Source organism: Ruditapes philippinarum, unplaced genomic scaffold (genome assembly GCF_026571515.1).
Source record: "Ruditapes philippinarum isolate M1 unplaced genomic scaffold, ASM2657151v2 ctg11567_1_1_1_1, whole genome shotgun sequence".
Classification (NCBI taxonomy): domain Eukaryota; kingdom Metazoa; phylum Mollusca; class Bivalvia; order Venerida; family Veneridae; genus Ruditapes; species Ruditapes philippinarum.
This window is the reverse complement of record NW_026862672.1, coordinates 1,931-24,178: the sequence shown is the minus strand read 5'-3', so window position 1 is coordinate 24,178 and position 22,248 is coordinate 1,931. Positions and strand designations below refer to the sequence as shown.

At 31.1% G+C, this 22,248-nt stretch overlaps 1 protein-coding gene across 1 annotated transcript; it reads right to left on the bottom strand.

Moving 5' to 3' along the window:
• Positions 1 to 688: 688 nt before the first annotated feature.
• LOC132719849 (synaptogenesis protein syg-2-like) lies at positions 689 to 21,543 on the bottom strand. Its single transcript, XM_060703782.1, has 12 exons — positions 21,205 to 21,543; positions 20,299 to 20,586; positions 18,774 to 19,082; positions 18,148 to 18,432; positions 16,392 to 16,664; positions 12,472 to 12,774; positions 7,881 to 8,219; positions 5,682 to 6,008; positions 4,871 to 5,008; positions 3,866 to 3,896; positions 3,576 to 3,646; positions 689 to 2,723 (listed from the first exon to the last, which is right to left on the bottom strand). Exons 1-12 carry the CDS (start codon positions 21,506 to 21,508, stop codon positions 2,650 to 2,652), a joined length of 2,742 nt encoding a protein of 913 aa, XP_060559765.1. The 5' UTR covers positions 21,509 to 21,543; the 3' UTR covers positions 689 to 2,649.
• Between the last annotated feature and the right edge of the window lie 705 nt (positions 21,544 to 22,248).

The following is a 22,248-nucleotide window of genomic DNA, read 5'->3' as shown; positions in this document are numbered from 1 at the left end:
CACCCAAATAGACAAAGAAGGTTACTTTCTTTTTAAGCAGAAATCGGCATTTCTTTTTTAAAGAACATGAATAATTAACATTTTCTTTATCTTTGCACATTGTAAGAAAATCAATATAATACCTTTTGATACAAAAAATGATAAATACTTACGGATGAAATAATTCTAACGACATTATTAGAACATTTAGAATAAAATTATCTAAATACGTTTTATCTTGTATCTTTAAGAGGACATGTGAAGAAAATAATAAGTGAGTACTCTGAAACTCGTATCTTTATATGCTTTGTTGAAATTAATGCAAATTGCAGACACGTGTAAAATAATTCAAAGGAGATCGAGAACTTCGACTGGGCGTGAGTTCACCCTTATCTCATCTATAATGGATCTTACTAGTTTATCAGAAAGATTAAAGCTATTGATTATAAATAGGCGGGGCTATTTTCTTACTGTTTTAATTTTATTTCACCTTTATATTATGCTATTACAGAGGGTTACATGATTTGTTCATTTTATCGAAGAAATGATAGAATTAAGCAAAGGCCAGCTTACAGTAAAATGAGGAGAAGATATGTATTTTATTATATGAATGGAAAAAAGCTATGACAAGTTTCTTATGAGAGTTACTTTCTTCTATAAATCTTTTTTACATTTACATTTTACGCTTTACCTGAACACATATATACAGAATCTGAGACAAGAGGGCTTTTATAATTACAAACTGCATCTTTATTTCATTTTAATGCTTGTAATCAATAAAAAAAATGATAAAGGTAAAACTAAGTTGTATTATAAAACAATTTAACGTTGTTTCAATATTTGTTTTCAGATATGTGAAAAATAAAACAACACAAAACAACACATGCGATAGACGAAATCAACTAGATATCACACAGTACCTGGATTTTAGGATATGAACGATTATTTTATTGATTGTCTGACAAACTTCATTTCATCACACTTTGCTTATTTATTTTTGTTGTTTTATTTTTAGCAATTAACAAACATATATTGAACAATAGTTACACATATATCGTACAGTAAGTAAGAATAAAAATAAAAAGATAAGTGACGACCAAATTTTCATTTGTTTTATAGGTGATGTTTCAGTTCTTTTCAATAAATACAGATTTGTTTTTTATCGATTGAAACTAGTATGAAAATAGAAATTTCGCGACTAGTGATATATCATAACTTTCATGCCACAATGTGAAATTTAATCCTGTATTTATAGAAAAAAAACTAGAATTTTCTGTTTATAGCGTACATTTTTCTTATGTTCGGCATTAACATTTGAAAGACTACCCTATAATTATGTGATTTGGCTGACTTTAGAAGAATGTAATCCTGCAAGACACCAGTGACAATATGGAAATAATTTCACTGTTACAGTAGTGAAAAATAAATTAAACGGAACCACTCATGTTTATGTAATAAATATTTCTCAATATTTCAGAATTTATATTAAGGATATTCAAGAATATAATGAAAAGAGGATATGAAGTTTTATCTATAATTACGTGTTTTATTTCATCAAGTGATACTGACATAAATATTTCACCAATTGTTGGTTGTAGACACATGTAAGATATAATAATTTGATAATAATCCAGTAATTTTGGAAAAAATAATGTAATTTCTATTAATTATAGTTTTCTCTGTTTTAAAATGATTACCGCAATTACATTAAATTTTATTTTTTTTTTATTTTTTTTAATATGAATATTGACGAAAGTGGTTAAGGCACCAGTGATAAGTACGTAAAATATGTTACATTGCAGTAAAAGTAAACTAATACATAGAAAAATACGAAAATTAAAAAAAAACACATTTCATTTCATAGATTCTTCTGAATATTATTTTTTCGAAAGTGTATAATAAAACACATGCTTAACACTACATTAATACTTAAGAATTAGGTTCAACATATGCTAAACGATTTTTTAAAAAGTTTTCTATTTTACTTAAATAATCAAACGTGCACGGTTAGATATGTGATAAACATATTCATGTCTTTAACAGTAAGATGAATTATTTACAGATAAATGTAATATGTTATATAGCCCATTATTTTTTTTATTGTATACAAATTAATATTGGATGTATTTTTTCTCTCTCTACAATATATTCTCAAACAAAAGTATGAAAACACGAATCTAAAAATGATCAGATAGTTGTGTTATTTTTAACCCTACTTTTTCATATTTAAAAACATATTGAACGTCTACAATTAAAAGAGATGTAATCCGCGTACATGACTGTAATATTGACCGATTTAAAAGTAAGAGAATTCATCAAATAACTCCGAACAACCATTTCCAACATTATCCTTAGAAGATAAACACTTTTAAAATGATAGTCATATATCCGACGAACGGACAGGTACAATGCGTTTCGTCTGAGGTTTAAAAGATAGGGGAATTATTCCCCTATTTCCTCTCTCTACTATATATCTCTCTCTGCATGTAAATTTGTTGCTGAAAAAGGGCCTGCAGGTCGACCCCCGGAAAAAGGACATCTGGAATTTCCTTTTTTAGTCTGGAACGCATTAACTCCTTCAAAATTTGTCTTTATGGGAACCTGAGATATTTGATTACTTTATACGCTTGTTCATGTCAATGATGCAAAACCTCCTTCATCAACATAGTTTTAGAGTGTAGATAATGACGTCTGCTGCATCCGCAAATTTTCGTATATTTTGTCGTCTTGTCGCCTCTTGGGATCTGTTGAAACACAAGTCATAACTAATTAAATAATCGAAGCAATCTTTGTCATTAAATTCAACGGCATTTATGTAAAAAAAACATGTTCGGACTGAAAATCATTTGTTGAAACGTAAAACTATTAATGCACACTTTGAAAAAGCATTTTTGAATAATAGGGACCAACCAGTCCCAAACATTTCATGAATCAAACTTATGTCATGTCATTGTCTAAATCCCTTTTCACGTTACAGAAGGCTGTCCGAAGTGTTATGACCCCTTTCCATAATATCCAAACTTCACGATGATGAAAAGCGACTTTAAAAAGAGTTAAAAGATTCGTTATAATTAAACGTTTTTGTACTGCATGTTGATGCGCCGAATATGGCAGAGTATTATTATAATACCTCTTATTTTACGTTTCGTAGAAGTAACTATTTCAAAGTATATTATATAACCTGCTAGCTTAAACAACATACTACTTTTAGCTAGTTACTTTTCGCTACTTTGTAATTTCCTTTTATTGATGGCGCAAAATAATAAGCATTTCACGTGTGCACAATACTATCATCTGTAAAACACATCATGGCTGTTTTCATATTCTTTCAAATTCGATTGTAAAGTGCATTACCATTACCACAGGACTGTTAATTGACGACGTCCAAACTTATAGATCACAAGTTAAAAGAAAATTAATGCTTTAATAAATACATTTAGTTCTATTTTATTACTGATGTCGCCAATGAAGTCATTGATAAATGAAATATTTATTTCGTGGTTTTACTTGTCTTAGTCTGATATTCAGAGCTTTGGATCTTTGAATCTAACTGATTATAAACATAAACATGTATGGAACGTAACGAAATTTGATACCTGTTGCATATGATAACGAAGAATATGTTGTTTGAGCTTCAGATACCGTTTGAAGACTTTCATATGTTAATCTGAAATGATTAAGTATGTGTTACAATGATGCACATCTCTATCACTTTATGTAAATTTAAAAAATCTCAATAATTTAACTATTATAAATTAAAAAAGTACCAACCAAGGAATATAAAAGAATATGATAAAGAAAACGTTTTCCTACTTCTGTTAATATTCAAATGAATTGCATAACTGACACATAAGATAAGATAATTTTAAAATTATAAAATAAATACCTTTCTTCAGTTTCTGTAATTGTTTTGTCTCCTAAGAAAGAAATATATTATATATAAATTAATATATTAAATGACACTCTTTACATTGACATTACCTTAATTCAGATGTTCTTATAAAATATTGTATATTTATTATAGAAACATTTGTTTCACTTTTGTGGGGGTTACGATATTTTGATTATGAAGAGAATACTCTCGTTGGAGTGAGGTATGTGGTATTGTATCATGTTGAGTGAAAATATGTACCATATTTCACGAAAAACGAAAGAAAAATAACCTTTTGATTTAATTTCATTAGCAAAGAAAAATTGTCACGAATCCCTTTGCCTGCTACGCAACTGCAATTGTTCAGCGCACAGTAAAGATTCGTGACGCAGTTCAATAAACATAAAAAAGTTCGTATGTTAATTTTATTTCATTTTATATTTTTCAAGCGAAAAACAGAGTATATATTTTTAAATAAATGTGAAATGTAATTGGTTTGCGGTAAAACGTCTTGTTTTGATTGTTTTTGCACGCGCTATTTTGGCGCTACATTGTGACGTAACGTAAACAACACCTTAAACATATGTACAGGGTTAATGACTGAATTAAAGATATTGATTTCCGGATTTGTTGTTTATTTTCTATCATTCTAGATAGTATTCAAAACAGAATTCAACAAAAAGTTGTTGTTTATTTGAAAAGATTTTTCAAACAAAATAGCGAAAAAAGTCTCTTAAAATAAGTATAAGAGTTTTGACTCCGCAAACGTTCATATTTATATTTCATATTGATCTTTTTTAACAAATATGAAATATATTTGACTGATATAGCACCATATTTCATGGGTAAAATTAAATTAATATTTATATTCCAACTTAGTTCTTCTTAGATATTTTTTCTTCTTTGTTCTAAAAGTAATTATACGTCATGATTATTTTCATAGGACAAGTTACTTGTTGTTACTCCTCGTTCATATCATTCACTTCTGTTCAAAGCTGGTCATTTATGAACAAGTTTTACCTTCTTGTTTAGATTTCCTTTTCTTCACAATAATGACAGAGATAACGACAATAACAATTACTGCAATAACAGTCGCAGTCAATCCTCCGGCAATAGCGCCTGTATTTTCAGACACGTTCTTATCAATATTTTGTTTCCCTGCAGAAAAAGATCAGATATTTTTTTTCTATGCAACATCTTAAAATTGGAAAAAACTTAACAGACATTTTGAAATGTCTTATTAAACTCAGTGGAAAAGACGTCACTAAGTTGCAAGCTTAACCTTGCCGAATATTTTTAATAACCATTACATTTCAAAAATTTGTTTTGCTCTTATTTCATAGAATTTCAGGAAATAACGTTAATATGACACCATATATAATTAGTAAAAATACAAAGTAAGCAATTCAATAATGTAACGCGAAATCAAGATATACAATGATTTAACTATCCGACGTCATGATATCATGTTTTAGAAATGAAGATAGGCTTTCAAGTACAATACAGAGAATATCCATATCAAATGCATTAAGATTATTGACGGCTCTGCATTTTGTTGGCCTTGGCAAGATTCTTAATTTAACTGATTTATCCAAATTTTATCTGCATGCCTTATTGTGAAAACAAGATGTTAAATGTTAATGTGTAATTCAACCGTAATAAAGATAAAGATATTTATGCGTTTTAGTGGTATTTATCAACTGAAAATATGTATATGTCTCAGAATTTGTACAAATGAACTTACAAAGTGGGTTGTATCTTGGAATTGTTCATTGGTCACCAACAATTTTTTATTCTTGTAAATAGGTTTGCACTTAGTAAACTTTCTTACCTGATGGCAGATAAACAGTAAACTTGACCGTTGGAGCAAGGGTGGTATTTACCCGACCCAGTGTGTTTTCAGCTAACACTCTAAGAATGTAGGTATTTGGTACAAGTCCGGTCAAGTTGAATTTAAAAAGGTTATCATCAACTTCTCGAAAAGCCTTGTCTTTTTCACTGAATCGCAAAATTTCATTCCATTTTGTAGAAGGTGGTATTGAGGTTTCTATCACAAATGTCTGAAGTCGTCCTCCATTAAAATTTCCAATCAAAAGAAAAGTGTAAAATCCATCAACATATCCAGTATAGTATATCGATGTTGGAGCTAATGGCACACCTTGCAAAAAAAATGAAGAAAGTTTTTATGTTTATGTTATGTTTCATCTTCAGTTTACATTAACAAAATTAATCAAACTTTATACAATCACTGAATTTCTTTCAAGAAAACTAGATTACAATTTATACATGTAAACCCGACTTAGAAGAAATAAAGTAATTACTGTTTGTGATATTCGGTGAAAATTGTTTTGATTTACGTTGTCAGTCCGTGAATTATTCTTTCTCCAAACTATCTCTTTTGAACCTAATAAAGGTCCTACACAATATCTATTTCACAATTTATAGAGATTTAGGCTTCTAGGTTCTTCACTTATGTTTACTAATAAGGTAACAGTTTAAGGTCAATGGTTAAAGCTAGCATGTTTTCGTAAGATTTACTTACCTTTTTTATACATGTACTTAAAACAAATGATTATCTCATAACGACGATGTAAACAGTTTTTAAAGGCACAGATAAATGTTAAATGTGAGCTCATACAGGACGGGTTGTTAAAATTAACCAATGGATAGCTTATCCACTAGTTAAATACTAAACCAGCGTCCAGTTATCCAGTGGATAAAATTTCATTGTTCGACAGTTGGATAGTACCCTGGCTACTTAAGCAGTGGATTGCGTAATATCCACTGTTTAAGTACCACAATGCAACATCACCGGTTAGTGTTTCTTGAAAACAAAATGACCGATTTATTGATGAATAATAAACTTTTAAGAATCAGGAAGCTCCCAAAGACTTATTCATGCATGTTTTGTGCTTTTATGTTTTTAGAATTTAACAAAAAGTGTATCAAAGGCCTTAAAGTATCGATAGATATATTTTACCCTAAGACACACATAAAAAAACAACATTTTTTTTTTCAAATTTTTAATTGAAATTCCATTAGATGGGTAATGTTCTAACTAAGAAAATAAGTACTGACACTTGTATGTTTTATCAAAAAATAAGAAAGTTATGACTGTTTAACTGAATTTTTCGGATCTACAACAACAACAAATTTAGACTGAAAAAGGGTTCTAAAAGCACTTTTTCAGAAATGTTTTAATTTAATCCTGTGCATTATATATTCTAGTTAAGAAAACAATAAACATATATTTGTAAGGAAAGTTTTTGTTTTAAACAATTTTTAATGATTTTTATTGTTTTAATGATGATGGCTAACCACTGGTTAAGGGCATTTTCCGGTGGTCATAGGACTGGTTGAAGTTAACCACTGGATAACGCATTTTATCCGTTAGATAACTTTTGAACAACAGAATTTATCCAACAGACAAATTTTAGCCAATAGCTAATTATTTTATCCCTTTGGGTACCACTTACCAATGTTTTGAACAAAAGGGTCCAGATGTTTGCAGACTTATTATTTCTTACTGCTTGTCAATATAAGTTAAGGATAATATCTTTGGAAGATCCGTTGCTTTAAGTGCCTCGAAAGACACCCGTGATGTAAGCAAATATATTCATGTCTATAGATGACGTGCATAACATATATTCTAGGCTCACATTTAATGAAGATGATTATTTCATTGTGACATAATTACAAAAACATTGTGACATAATTACAAAAAAAAAAAAAAACTATTTTTGATAATTAGTTTCGATCATATCTCAGTTTTTGTCTTAATCTAGATATTAAAGTTGTTACAAGAAACAGATTTGCAATCATTGGTATGTTTGTATCTAAAGTTTCATACAGTAAAATGCACCTACAAACTATGTTGAATTTAATTGTACTCAATTTTATCACATTGTTTTATTTATTCTTTTTTAATCGCCTAGGCGTTGCAAACACAGATGAAATGTCGCATCATTTTATAAATATATAAGTTAAACAGTAAAAAATGTGTATTCCTTAAAAAGAATAAAAAACCTACTTTCTGATATATGATGTATATTCCAGTTTGTCTGTTCTCCTATGCCATTTTTAAGCAATAGGGTGTAATTAACAAAGTATTTTTGTTCTTCTTTCTCTATTCTCAGTATTGCAATATATCCTTCCAATTCCACTGTCTGATCATAGAATTTCGTTGTCACATTTTTACGTGTGTAAGATATTGTATACTTATTAGAGTTCCTGATTACTGTTCCATTTTGAAATTGAAAATTCACTTCCTTTATGGCTGGATAACTAAAGAATGGTATAGTTATATTTACAGACTTTCCTGGCGCTCCAACAAATATATAACCATCCTCTAGAAGGACTTTAGGAGAAACTGAAAACATAAACACAATTTTATTTTATGCAACGATGAAAAGGAATAACATGACATGTTTTTCCTTCTTTATTGCATTTCGGTGTTACAATGTTACCTCTCCAAGTATTGCTTTCTGAAATTTAATTATTTGGTTATCCTTTAATTGTGGGGAACTATTGCTTGTTTTTTTACAACATTCGTTATAAATCATTCCAAAAAAATCTTGCCGAATGAGGTTATATAATTATCATGAAAACAACTATAAACGGTATAAATAATATGGAACTGTAACAGTGACGGTTTTTGAAGTTAATCATAACAATATTGTGAAATAATGCAGAAATATTTTCATTTAAAATGTTGTAATAGTATTACTTTTGTCCGAACAATTAAAGCAGAAGGACCCCAGAAGGTAACATAAAAACTACCGTCGTACTAAAATTTCAAAATCCGTCATCAAAAACACTATATAGTTAAATGAAATAGAAACGGCACTTCAAAATCTTCATATTTTAACATTCATTCTCTGAAAACAAACAGTTTGCTTTTCCGCCGACGGGATATACCTTGATTTTTTATATTACGGAATTCCTTCATCCGGGTTTTTTTCTAGTACAACGTGATTGAACAGGACAGTATCGCGACCAATGACCCGGAACGCTTGGAATCCGGGATCGTATCAAACATAGAGGGAAACGAATAAACTGCTTTGGTTTTGATATTTGTAGTATTTTGTGGCGCTAAAAATTATAATTGATTAATTCTATAATATAAATAAGGGCCAGTGTATTGATTTAAACTTTAGCAGAACCTACTCATTGTCGAACATTGATGAACGACCCCGACTGTACCGGTTGAATCACTGTTGTGACACGTCACCGTGTTGATTGAATTATCTTCTCCTATTTATATTGGCTACAGCGTTAGTTACTTAGTTAATTATGTAAAGAAGAAACGCGATATGTTGATGCTTTTGTCAACATTCTTGAATTAAGATGTCAGTAGTACTTGATTTATACAATTAACCTAACTTAATCATAATTTACTATTTACTTGAAATTTTATTTCATTTTTATCATTTTACCTTCTGGAGGCGTGCCGCTTAAAAAACAACAAGAAGAAAGAAAAAGGAACAGGGTCATGCTGGTTCTAGACTGTTCCTGTAAGCATGTCAAGGTCATTTATCTTACGTCTAAGCATTGTTACATTGATCATGAGTTATTGAGCATTTTCAAGGTTCTCGGTTAGTTAAATAATGTGATCAACGACGATCATGAAATAACCTTTTTGTTTCTTTAAGAGCATATACTAAAATAACCCCAATACAGCTTTGAAGAAGCTTGTTAGTCAGAACATTGATAGCGATCGTTACGAAATGCTCAACATAATATGCTCAGGTATTCTTAAATGTACAAAAGGCCAACGATACAGATTTTATGTTCTAACTACGTTTTCATTTATTTCTTAATTGCATTTTATTTTATTTAAATTCAAAAATTCATTTAAGCTTTCATTTATTTTAATCAAACGGCAGACGTTATGATTGATGTATAGCATTTTTCAATCACGCATGAATAGATGATATTTTAGATAAAATAAATTGATCGTACATAAAGAGCTACATGTAGATACATTTTGTACTTCGCCGGGCAAGTTTCTATTTTAAGAGCATATACAAGTCTCTGGTTCCTTTTACTAATCGGTTTCTAACAAATGGGATATACACTTTGAATGCATTAAAGTCGATTCGACAATATTTGTTATGTTGTTTGAACATTGTTGGACTGTCATTAATTTGTATTGAAATTCAAAAAACCCAACATTTGTTTGGTAAATCGGCTTACAATCTTTTTTCTATTTAATAAGATCATGGTAAATAAAAGTAACTTCTAAAGCCTAATTGGTAAGTATATAAGCTTTAACTTTATTAAATTTATAATTTATGAAATTTGTAAACGGCTTTGCCCTCCTTAGCTAATTCTATTTGAGAAATATTGACTTATAATTGCTAACTTATACTTAAAGTATCATTTACTATTTGTTCACAAATAAAGAATCACACACATAACAACAAAACAAAACAGATCATACACACGCGCCCACGCCTCCCACACACACACGCCAAAAAAAATACCATGTTGAAAAATACATGTATGACCTGAATGAACCTGACTTGTAATAGAAACTGTCAAAATCTCATACAACATTTTAATGTCAGTTCAATACAAATATGTTTTGTTTTATTGTTTTAAAGGGATAACAAAGATTAACCAGGCAAACGCAACGTTCACATGACGCAGTTCAAACAACCTCTTTTTCAATTTTCTTCTTCGTCTCATTTATTCTTGCCTTTGCATATCATTAACATATTATGGACGATGAACATATCCTAAGGGTAATTAACCGGAAAAGAACAATAACTACCACAAACATGCACCCACAACAATCATGTTGAGCTGAACGATCTTACAGGAAAAATACAACATCTTTAAGAAAGGGAATTAAGTAAGTTATACAAATCGCTTGAGCAAATAAAGAATAATAAGAAAGATATTCGTAACGTGTTTTTAACACGTATGGCTAGTGATATTTAAGCTTGATTTTTCAAAGGAAATATGGTCAGGTTTATACTTCTTATCTGGGTGTTGGCCGAACACTTGGGTTAAAATAGGGGAAAAAATGTCTGCATGAAACGTTTTGTTCGACAATATACTTCATAAAGCACTTAGGTATTTGCTTGTTCGCACATGTATTTGAGATCCCTCATAGGAGGAACTCTCTGTCAAACGCTAATTACTCCTCTAGGATGCATTTTGATACATTTAAGACCCTTTGTTAACTTACAAAATATCTAGTTAAGGTGATCAATTTAACTTAATTGAAAACGGATGCTCATTTGTACTCACGATATTCAGGTAAATTTTCAAAGTTAATAACTCATTGCCGTTTGTGAACTTTGGAAATTCCTGCAAATAAAACTTTATGTAGCATCAATCTTAAAACATATTTAAGATATTCACTGGAAAATTGAGACATGCCTTTGGGTCTGCCTTTTTGTTCATTGGAACTAAATACATAATTCGATTTGTAACTCTAACATCTATCTGGGACTTGATGAAAGCCAACTGTGAAATCAATGCAGCATGCCTTCAGATTCCTGCTATTTTTGATGAAAATTTTTAAAGTGTAATTAAAAGCAAAATATATATTGGAGTGAACGCCGAATTCAAGTTACACTTTGCAAACTTACAACTAATGTGAAAAAGGTCAAAACATGCAAATAATATGATGATAAATACTGCATAAACAGTTATTTGTGCTACATAAGTGATTCATTTTTTCTGTCATTATGACAGGAACAACATTCACACATAATTTCCTTCCTTGTTTGTTGCATCTATTGCGCTCAGCACTTTCATTCAAAATCTTAAGACGTAAAAGCAGAAGTGGCCTTGGTAATATTTTAATTATTAAAAAAAAATTAAAGATAAAATACGTAAAACCTTATTAACCAATTCTGTTGATAAAAGACTTCTGGATAAGATGTAATTTTTTATTTAGCTTTACAACTAAAAATTCTGAAAACATAAAGTTGTTTTTAACCAAAAACATAGAGAAAACTGAAATTGTAAATGTTGCAGGCTCGGTTTGATTGAGCCTGTTCATGGACGGTACTGGAAAGTGCAAATTACCGTCCACTCCACCTAGCAATGGCTTTAGCTGACGAATATGGTGAAATTCGGAATTAAGAAACATCTGCAGATGTGTTCATACGCCGGTTATCATGGAACCTTCAATGTGACACAGAAGTGCCATTCCAGGAAAGACGGCGTATGGCCCCAAAATAAAACAATGCGTGTGCCCTAAACGAGATAACAATGGGCGGGATCAAATAGTTTTGAAAGGGGATCCGAGGTTATAAAACCTGCATGTCACAAACAAGATCTCAAAAGACAATTTAAAAAGCAAGCAGCATATCCTAAGTGTGATAATACAATATTCTAGTAAGAATACTGGAACCACCCAAGTTGAATAAGGCAAAATAGAGGAAACTAAAAATATCACATAGCATGTAAACACAACAATAATAAGTCTGATATGACTGATAATTTACTAAATCCGATATAATTGACTATCATATATCCAACTATAGGGTAAATAAAGATTACAAATAGTGTCTACGTAATATATATATTATTGTATATAGAAATTAGATAAATAACAAACTGAACAAAAAATGAATATATTTTAGATTACTAATCATACTAACCTTTGACTGAAACATCAGTTTTGCCAATCTGGTTAAGTTGCTGATATCTGTCAGATATACCATTATTCACATGACAAGTATATGTCCCACTATCTTCAAGCGTGAGTTTCGGAATGTTGATAATGCCATTAAAATGTCTATCTCCTGGTAAATGTGTATTTGAAATCCTTATTCCTCTCCATGTCTGCACCATTGATGTAAATGTATATTTGGCTGGTCGTCCAGTAGCATGGCAGCTTATTTGTAAACTTATGTTTTCTGCAGGATCGAATTTACTTAGAAGCACTGATACGTTTGGGGGATCTAAATAGATAAAATCAGAGCTATCACTTAATGTGAGTAATACCCCCGCAAGACTGCTTCGGAAATGAGGACGTTACTAGTAACAGAATACCATGTAAAATAATTGAAAGTGGGCAATAAAAGATAGTTGTGGTTCTTATAAGTTGCAATTCTTCCATTGTGGTTGACCTTTGATGAAGTTTTATTGAATTACTCTGTCATAAGGCCTGATAGAGTTACAGTTCTTGAGCACTGCATTTCCTCTCATTGCGTCTGACCATTGTATGAAGTTGCATTGAATTCCAAACATTAGTTTTTAAGTGTTTCACTGGACAAGCAATAACTCGACAAATATTAAAGATACAGTTATGGTCATTGTACACTACACTACCTCTTATTGCCTTAACCATTGTATGAAAGTATATTGAATTCCAACAACTAGTTTTCAAGTAATGCACTGGAGCAAAAACGTAACAAAAAGGGAATTACTAATTAATTAGTCCAAATAGAGGTATGGTTCGTGTGCATTGCACTTCTTCATCTTACTGTGCTTGACCATTTTATAAAGTTGATTTGAATTCCAACAATTAGTTTTGAAGTAATGCTCTTGACAAAAAGTAGCAAAGGGCAATAACTATGTAATAAGTCAAAATAGAGTTATAGTTCTTGAGTACTGCACTTCATTGCACTGCGCTTGACCATTTGAATTCCAATCATTAATTTTCAAGTTATGCACTGGACATTTAAAAGTTACAAAGGACATACTCTAAAATGAGTCAAGATAGGGATGTGGTTCATGTACACTTCGCTTATTTTGAATATACATGACCATTGAACGAACTTGACTTGATTCCAATCAGTAGATTTCATGTTATTCTGCAACAAGGGAAAGTAACAAAAGTCAATCACTTTCTAATAACTCTGGATAGAGTTATGTTTCTTGTGCACTGCATTTTCACGTATTGTGCTTGACCATTGTATGAAGTTGCATTGAATTCAAACCATAACTTTTCAAGTTATGCATCGGTTAAACAAAGGTAACGAAGGCAATAGCACTGTGACAAGTCAAGATGGAGTTGTAGTTCTTAGGCACTGCACTTTGTCCAAATGTTCTTGACCATTGTTTGAGGTTGTATTTAATTCCAAATAGTGCTTTTCAAGTTATGCTTCAGAAAGAAAAAAAGCAATGGAAAAGAAACAAAGGGCAATCACTCTTAAATAAGTCTGGATAGAGTTACGGTTGTTATGCACTGCATTTTCACTTATTGTGCTTGACCATTGTATGAAGTTGCATTGAATTCAAACCATAAGCTTTCGAGTTATGCACCGGACAAGAAAAAGGTAACGAAGGGCAATAGCTCTGTGACAAGGCAAGATGAAGGTATGGTTCTTGGGCGTTGTACTTCTCCAAATGTGCTAGACCATTGTATGAAGTTGTATTGAACTCCAAATAGGGCTTTTCAAGTTATGCTTCAGAAAGAAAAAAAGCAATGGAAAAGTAACAAAGGGCAATCACTTTTTAATAACTCTGGATAGAGTTACGGTTCTTATGCACTGCATTTTCACTTATTGTGCTTGATCATTGTATGAAGTTACATTTAATTTCAACCATAAGTTTTCAAGTTATGCACAGGACAAGAAACTGTACCGAAGGGCCATAACTCTGTGACAAGTCAAGATGGAGTTAAGGTTTTTGTGCACTGCACTGTCTCATAATATGCTTCACCATTGAATTAAGTTGTATTGAATTCCAACCACAGTCAACATGTAATGATCAAGACAAGGAAAATGTAACGGACCGATTGACCAATGGACCGACAGACCACCGGATGACTCCTATATACACCCCTCCCTCACACACACACTTCGTTTTGGCGTATAATAAAAATCTGTATAAAATTTTGTATTTGTTTGCTTAAGGCCTCAACAGACTGTAGGATTTTGCAGTACAACACCAATTAAAACTAAGATGTACAAGCAAATCTTATTGTGTGAAGGCTACTATTTCTTGAATTCATACAACTAAATTCTATATGTACCAGAAAGGTCATGCTCTATCTCTTAAAATTTGTTGCACAGACCTCCCGCAATGATAGGCGTTAATTTCCCAATTATCCCCAGATAATGTGTTTAATGATTGAAATTCCAGAACAATAAGGGCCAAAAGGGAAACATAGTAGTAAGATGGGGTAAAATTATGTTGGAGACCCAAAGTTGTGGCATGTTCGAATCCCAATTTATTCCAAAACTGATTATGTCATTGCATTGAACTGTTGTCTAATCAGGAGAGGTAGTTTGTATTGCCGGATAGCTCAGTCAGTAGAGCCGTAGTACAGTATTCCGAGGGTCCCAGGTTCAAGTTTCGGTCGGGCTGCACCTTCATCTCGTCATGTGACAATTATAGACTTCATACATCATCTCTAATGAGTGTTGTTAAACTAAACCCTACCGTCTGTTGAAACTACATTACTTTTATATGTGTTTATTTATAAAAAAAACATTAAATAATTTAAACTGTCAACAGAACAACATGGTAAATTGAGCAGTAAAAGCAAGTCTTATAATACATTACTTTAAAACAAAGGTAAATATCCATGAGCAAGTGTGTACTTTTCAGCGTAAAAGCTTATTTCTTAATGAGTTCAGTGTTAAAGATTTGTTTTACAAAGACAAACTTATTTTTATTACCCTGAACATAAAGCAGGCAAAACCTACCGAGAGGAATAACATATTTTTTTCAAGTCTGAAACTATTAATTTATAGAGTTGATTGTAATAAAAAGTCTGTGTCTGTGTAATATGTATATATTTAAGAAATAACATCGGCCTGAGAGGTGTATATCGGCTATTTAACACCGGTTTGGAGTTTTGATGCGTAGGAATTGACCACGAAGGCCGTAGGCCTGAGTGGTTAATTTTGTCGCATCAAAACGACAAAATCGGTGTTAAATAGTCAATATACACCTCTCCGGCCGATGTTATTTCGATTCTAACACGATAAAATAAGGAAAATCACTAAACTTATTTTACAAGCGGAAATAACTTCCGGTGCCGATTTTCGTATAACGCTGTTCGATTTTCGCACCCTACTATTGCGAAGATATAGAAATTATCAAACAAAAGAAATAATAAGATAAAAAAACGTTATTTTATCATGTTTTCAACAATAAAAACTTACGTCGTATCGTGTTTACATCAGTGCCCCTTTTATCGTTCTTGTATGTATGAAATAACGTCAGCTTGTTTATGAATGAGTTGTTTACTTAGGATGACGTCATTTACGCTGCTTACGGATTGGCGCCGTTTTGTCAAAGTAATTATTAACTGATATGGATCTAATATGTGGCGTTAGTGTATGTGAGATATTATTTCGGTATTGTATAAAAAGAAAACATTATAAGAACTGAAAATATAAATAAAAATGCTTTTTATTGTTGCTTTAAAATGCTTTGTAAACTATACAATCGAGGGTGAAAACATAACAGCGCATATACAAGTAGTCCTTAACCGGTGTTTATTGTCAGTTTAACACCAGTTTTTTTCCTTCTTTGTCTATAGTGACAAAATCACGTGAGTGTTAGAATAATGGGTAAAATTTACTTCATTGGAAATAACCAAAACTTTAGATAATTTACTTACAATTAACAATTACATCAATAATTGTTTCTGTAACAAAATCATGGTTTCGATATATTTCCGAGGTCGCCTCAGCTCTACATGTATATCTTCCATGATTGTTGCGATCAATGTCATGAAATAATAAACTGGAACTGCTCAGGCTCTGCCCAATCCATTTTACTGTTGGTGTTGGATTTCCTGTGGCATTACACAATGCTGACAATGTCTGACCCTCATTTCTTGTCACAGACTCCGAAATTATTCCATCTACCATAATGTGGGTAATTGGATTATCTGTAATGATTAGAAGACCGATATTTATTTGGAATGATATTATCTCATTCAAAATCATTTAACACTTGGTAAAATACAGAAATTATAACTTTTCAAACTATCATCTGTGTAACACTGGATTTTATTGATGTATGTTTATCTTTTTTACGGTAAACATTTTAGGATGACATTGAAAGATTTACAGAATTATTGACTCTATGTTGATGTGATAATACATTTTGTCTGACATCATACGTCCTTCTACTCTGATCTATGTGGGAAGTTGGCAATAACTTGTAGAGATTAGGAATGTATGGATCAAGAATCCTGGAACACTGGTAAGGTTAACTGCCCAACGATACATACATGAAATATTGTGGAACACAGTGTTTACCCCACACAAATATGATTTCATATTTCTGTATTTGATTTATATGATGTTTTTCCTTAAGGTGAGGAGTCTTCGTAAGCATGAGGCTATTGTGTTTTATACATCATGAATGTTTAATTATAAGTGAAGTTTATACAAGCATTTTGAAGGTGGAAATGGATCATCAATAACGAATCTTGTTCCGCCACATATCATTATGTTAGGGGATATTCATATTTTGTTGCACAAAACTGAATCACAATTTTTAGATTTGAAAAAAACATTGACTGTAATAGTGTTATTTCATTCAGCTTTATTAGTGCATGTAATTTCAAATTATATTTGGCAAACATGTTTTTGGTTTAATTTATTTAAGATAACTTTTTTAAAACCTTATGTATCTATAAGGAGTGTACTGAATATAACAACCAGACGATACATATAAAAGCCGGGAGGGCTTGATATTGCAATAAAAATATTGTCAACTCATTTTTTTCATTTCTTAGTATATATGCATGATAAATATGAACTTACTGCACCAAGAGCGAAACATTTAGATTTATAAATTATATTGCGATAGCATTTTCTAGATTGAATAAGTAAAGAACATAATTATTAAAAACAGATTTCATATTTGTAATTCTTGAACAATGGACATATATCTGTAATATACCAGGATGAACAATTCGATTAACAAGAAAAAATATATGTCTTGTTCCGTTATATCGTTATACTTTGGGATATGTAAACATTGCATAACGAAACAAAACAGCTGTTTGCAGTCTTAAAGATTGCATCAAGATAATGTCCATTTAGAAATGGGTATTCAGTTAAGTTCGAATAAGCTCTAAATGGACTGTCCGCTCGGCAGTTTCATTTTTGCATTCAGAAACATATCGTTTAAAATAGCTATGTCGCATGTGGTGCCCCAATATTTGTTGTAACGTTCTTTACAGTATAAATAGTCCTTTGAAAATAACAAATGTTTATCATCAATCTCAATAATGGCAGTGTTAAACATGCATACAAACTTTCATCTACTTTAAAATGTTTCACTTTCATGGCAAAATAAAAAAAATAAGTACAAAACTGTAGGAAATAGACAGAAAAGACTGTACTGGTTTTTATACTTACATTCCACTTCTAATTTCACAGGTGGAGACTTTATAGTTGAACCTTTGACCTGTGTAAAATTATTATCAAGCTGACAAAATACAGAAGAACCATCCATCTGTGACGTCATAGTTGGTAAATTTAGTCTTCTAGAATCACTGTTGTCAGGTGTACCATATTGTTTATTCCATCTTGCTGTAGATGCTGGATTACCATAATCTTGAGAAGAGCAATAAATGCTTCTTCCTGTCTGGTTTTCTAGGAAAGGAAATTCTGATGTTGGTATAGATGGAGTAGCTGGAGGCCCTGAAATAAATAACATGTATGTAGAAAGCAATTTCTTTAAGTCATGAAAACTTATTCAAAACAAAAAAACACATCCTTTTACATTATCAATATTCACTGCTTATAGTTGCACCACAAATAAAATGATGTGTGTCCAATTTTTGGTTCCCGTCACAAATAGAAAAAAATGACTATTTAATTCTATAAAAAAATTATTCTGCAAATAAATCTGAATATACGAGTACAAGGGTAAGTATATAAATATTACATGTGACTTGATAGAAAAGAAACATTTTATTAGCAATTATCAATGATAAAAAATATTATATATAAAATGCATTAATGATTCAACAATTACATACAATACACTGTTATAGTCTGTTGTGCACTGGGTCTGTTGTCTTGTCCTGATACAACAGACTGACATGAAATAACTTTTCTGTTATCAACTTTTCTAGGTGTAAATGATACAACACTTTTCACCGAAATAAGATTTCCTTTATTAATATTTGTGTTATTTATGTTTGTTAGGCTAGATGAACCTTTCCACCATGTTACTGTGGCAGCTGGTCTTGTTGCTGATGTTATACATTCCATAGTGATGGGATCATTCTCTAGCAATATCATACTACCAGTTGTCTTGTTGGTTAGTGTAGGTGTTGCTGCATATACTATAAATATCAAAAGTATTACAACTTGGTTATATTATACCAGACATAAAGCTATGTTTATATTTAAATATTATATAATCCTGAAGAAATGGAAACAATTTGTAAAATTAATAACTCATCTATCACTTCAAGAGCTCTTCAAGTTAACAAAGAATGCATGTGATTGTTTTTTAATGTTAGATCCCCCAAATGGGAACCGTAAATCTTACTACAAAGGTCAATTTTATATGCCTTAAAAGACACATGTATGCAAAATGCAAACAAAGTTTACTACATAGTTAACGAGTTATGAATACATTTTAGTCTAAAGTTTGTAAGAAATGACGAAACTCTTTAACATCTATGAAATCGTTCTTATGAAAAAAATGTTCTCCCATTTATAACTGTTATGAAACAAATAATAACATTCAACTAACAATCTTCAAAAGCAAAATAATTGGTACTAGTAAAATCAATGAAATATGCTCGAAACATTACCCTACCCTATCCACTTTTAACACTTGTTTGACAATTGTCCTACTTTGAGAGCATACTTTAAAAAAATCCCTAAAAATAAACAGCTTCCCTAAATTTTCTCAAAAGAATATTGGCTAAGCTTGTAAAACATTAAATACTTTTACCAAGACGTTCTGATTTATTTAAACTTTAAAATATCAGGTACAATTTCTATGTCGACTAAACATTATTTAGCCATTACATACCCATATAAATCACATGTATATTATTGAAATTTAACATTCCTTCTTTCCAAAAGGGATATAAGAGACAAATAGATAATGTTAAAAGAGAAAACAAACGAAAAACAGTTGACAGTAACTGTTCCGGGGTTTATACACACACAACTCCGTTTCAATGCAGTTCCAGCCTATTTGAATAGTCTTCAAGGCAAAGGTAATGCATAGGGGGTCTTATTATAATACAATTAATTAACGCTTTAGCTGTTGATTCATTTGATAAATATTTTATCTATGTTTCATCCTTTTATAAATTATAACACTAAAGATCTAAAGATCAACATGGGAGAACAACGTTAACAGAAAGCGGGCCAATCATTACAAAAGCACAAGTATTAATGATGAAAGTTTTTAATGTGAACGAATTTTGCACTAAATACAGTATTCTAACTTAAAAACAATCAAACTTTGGTATCAAATTGCAGACTATTCATTTAATTAAAATTAATCCTTTTTCTACATCAATTAAAAATATGATAAACCTGTAACATAAAGCGTTGATTTATATGAAATAACAGCTTGACTCTCAGGTTGTGTGTTAAAGGCTTTACAGTAGACCTGTTTGCTATGATAACTGTTCTGTGGGTTGAACGTGAAGGTTTTAGAGGTGGATCTTTGTTTCTCTTGTGTTCCAATATACCATACTATTGTAGCTGCTGGTCTGCTTACACTTGTTTCACATGTAAGTGTCTTACTTACACCACTTACAACTTGTAGTTGTCCAGAAACTGTACTTGATCCATCTTTGAGTGTAACACTAGATACTTGAACTGATGTAAACATAAATGAACAGTTCAGGTTATATTGTTTAAAGCTGTAGGATAATTTTTAAAACATATTTGTTCTACAGTTAAGAGCAATGCAAAACCATGTTTCTTATGAATAAAGCTTTTTTTATAGATATACATTACATGTATTCCTATATGTCAAACATTAATAAGACATGATAATGTTACCATTTTAAAATTTATGCTTTCTTAGCTCAATTTGAGTGAAGGCGTTTAAACGCTTTTCATTTTGTGTCATTTTTCTACAATTTGAATAACTTTTCTTGAAAAGCGAAGTGCGCGAATGATCTGAAATTTTGCACAAAGATTAGTGGTCTAAACTTTCAATCAAATGGAACATTTATCTGGAAAAAATATATTCAGTCCCACCGTGTTAAATAACCACAATGCACACATTAATGGTAGCCTAGTGTCCCTTTAACATGAGCAATAATGTGGTTTTTGACAATGAGATTATCAAACCACAGATTATGCCCTGTTAGCACAGTCACATACTCTCTGTACATTGTCGTGTTCTGTTAGATGAATATAACTTGTAGATTAATACTATTTAATTTATAATATTATTAACTAAAACAACAAATATACTGTAAAAGACACCTTGCACATTAAGCGTTGATTTATATGAAGTGACAGCAGCTTGACTCTCAGGCTGTGTGTTAAAGGCATTGCAGTAGACCTGTTTGCTATGATCACTGTTCTGTGGTTTGAACGTGAAGGTTTTAGAGGTGGATCTTTGTTTCTCTTGTGTTCCAATATACCATACTATTGTAGCTGCTGGTCTGCTGACACTTGTCTCACATGTCAGTGTCTTACTTACACCACTTACAACTTGTAGTTGTCCAGAAACTGTACTTGATCCATCTTTAAGAGTAGCACTTGATACTTGAACTGATGTAAACATAAATGAACAGTTAACAGATAGTAAACATGACGTTTGTTACATGCTAGGAAGGAAACTTGTATTGTGTGGTAATTTAAGGGTTTTCTTGGCCTTTTATTGTGCAATCAAAAATGTACTTTTTCTATTGATGACAATATACATTGAACCAAATTATTTCAAAATGGTCATTCATTAAATTGCAATGTTTTTCTTTTTTGTTGTTTTTTGAGAAACTTGTTGTTGTTTTTTTTAACAATACTTGACTTGTATTTACCTAAACCATAAGTCATCTGTTTCCTACCTACATATCATTACTGATGTTCAGATAAAAATCATTCAAGCATTAATTACCAAAGTAACAAAAACTAATGCTAGTCACATGCAGCACGGAGAAGTTGAATATGGAAAAATACCATGCCATTTATGTTCATTGTAAACCGATACTTTTTCTTGTCTTTTTTTCAATTTGGCATATAGTGATTTTCCGTTTTGACAAGGATTAAAAACAATCTTGCAGATCCAGGATTGTTAACCAGTAGCATATTTACACAAGTCCATATCGATTTGCAAATGACAAGTGTAATTTTCATTCCCTGTTTTTCAGATTTACCTATAAAGTGGTCAGACCCATGATGCTTATGAAATGCAGCAAGTAGAAACGATCACAAGAACATAATCTTTCGATGTCATTAGATGTCACATGCATGGAATGTTATTACTTACCGATCTTTTCCGTTATTAAGTAAAATGTTAGATGTACT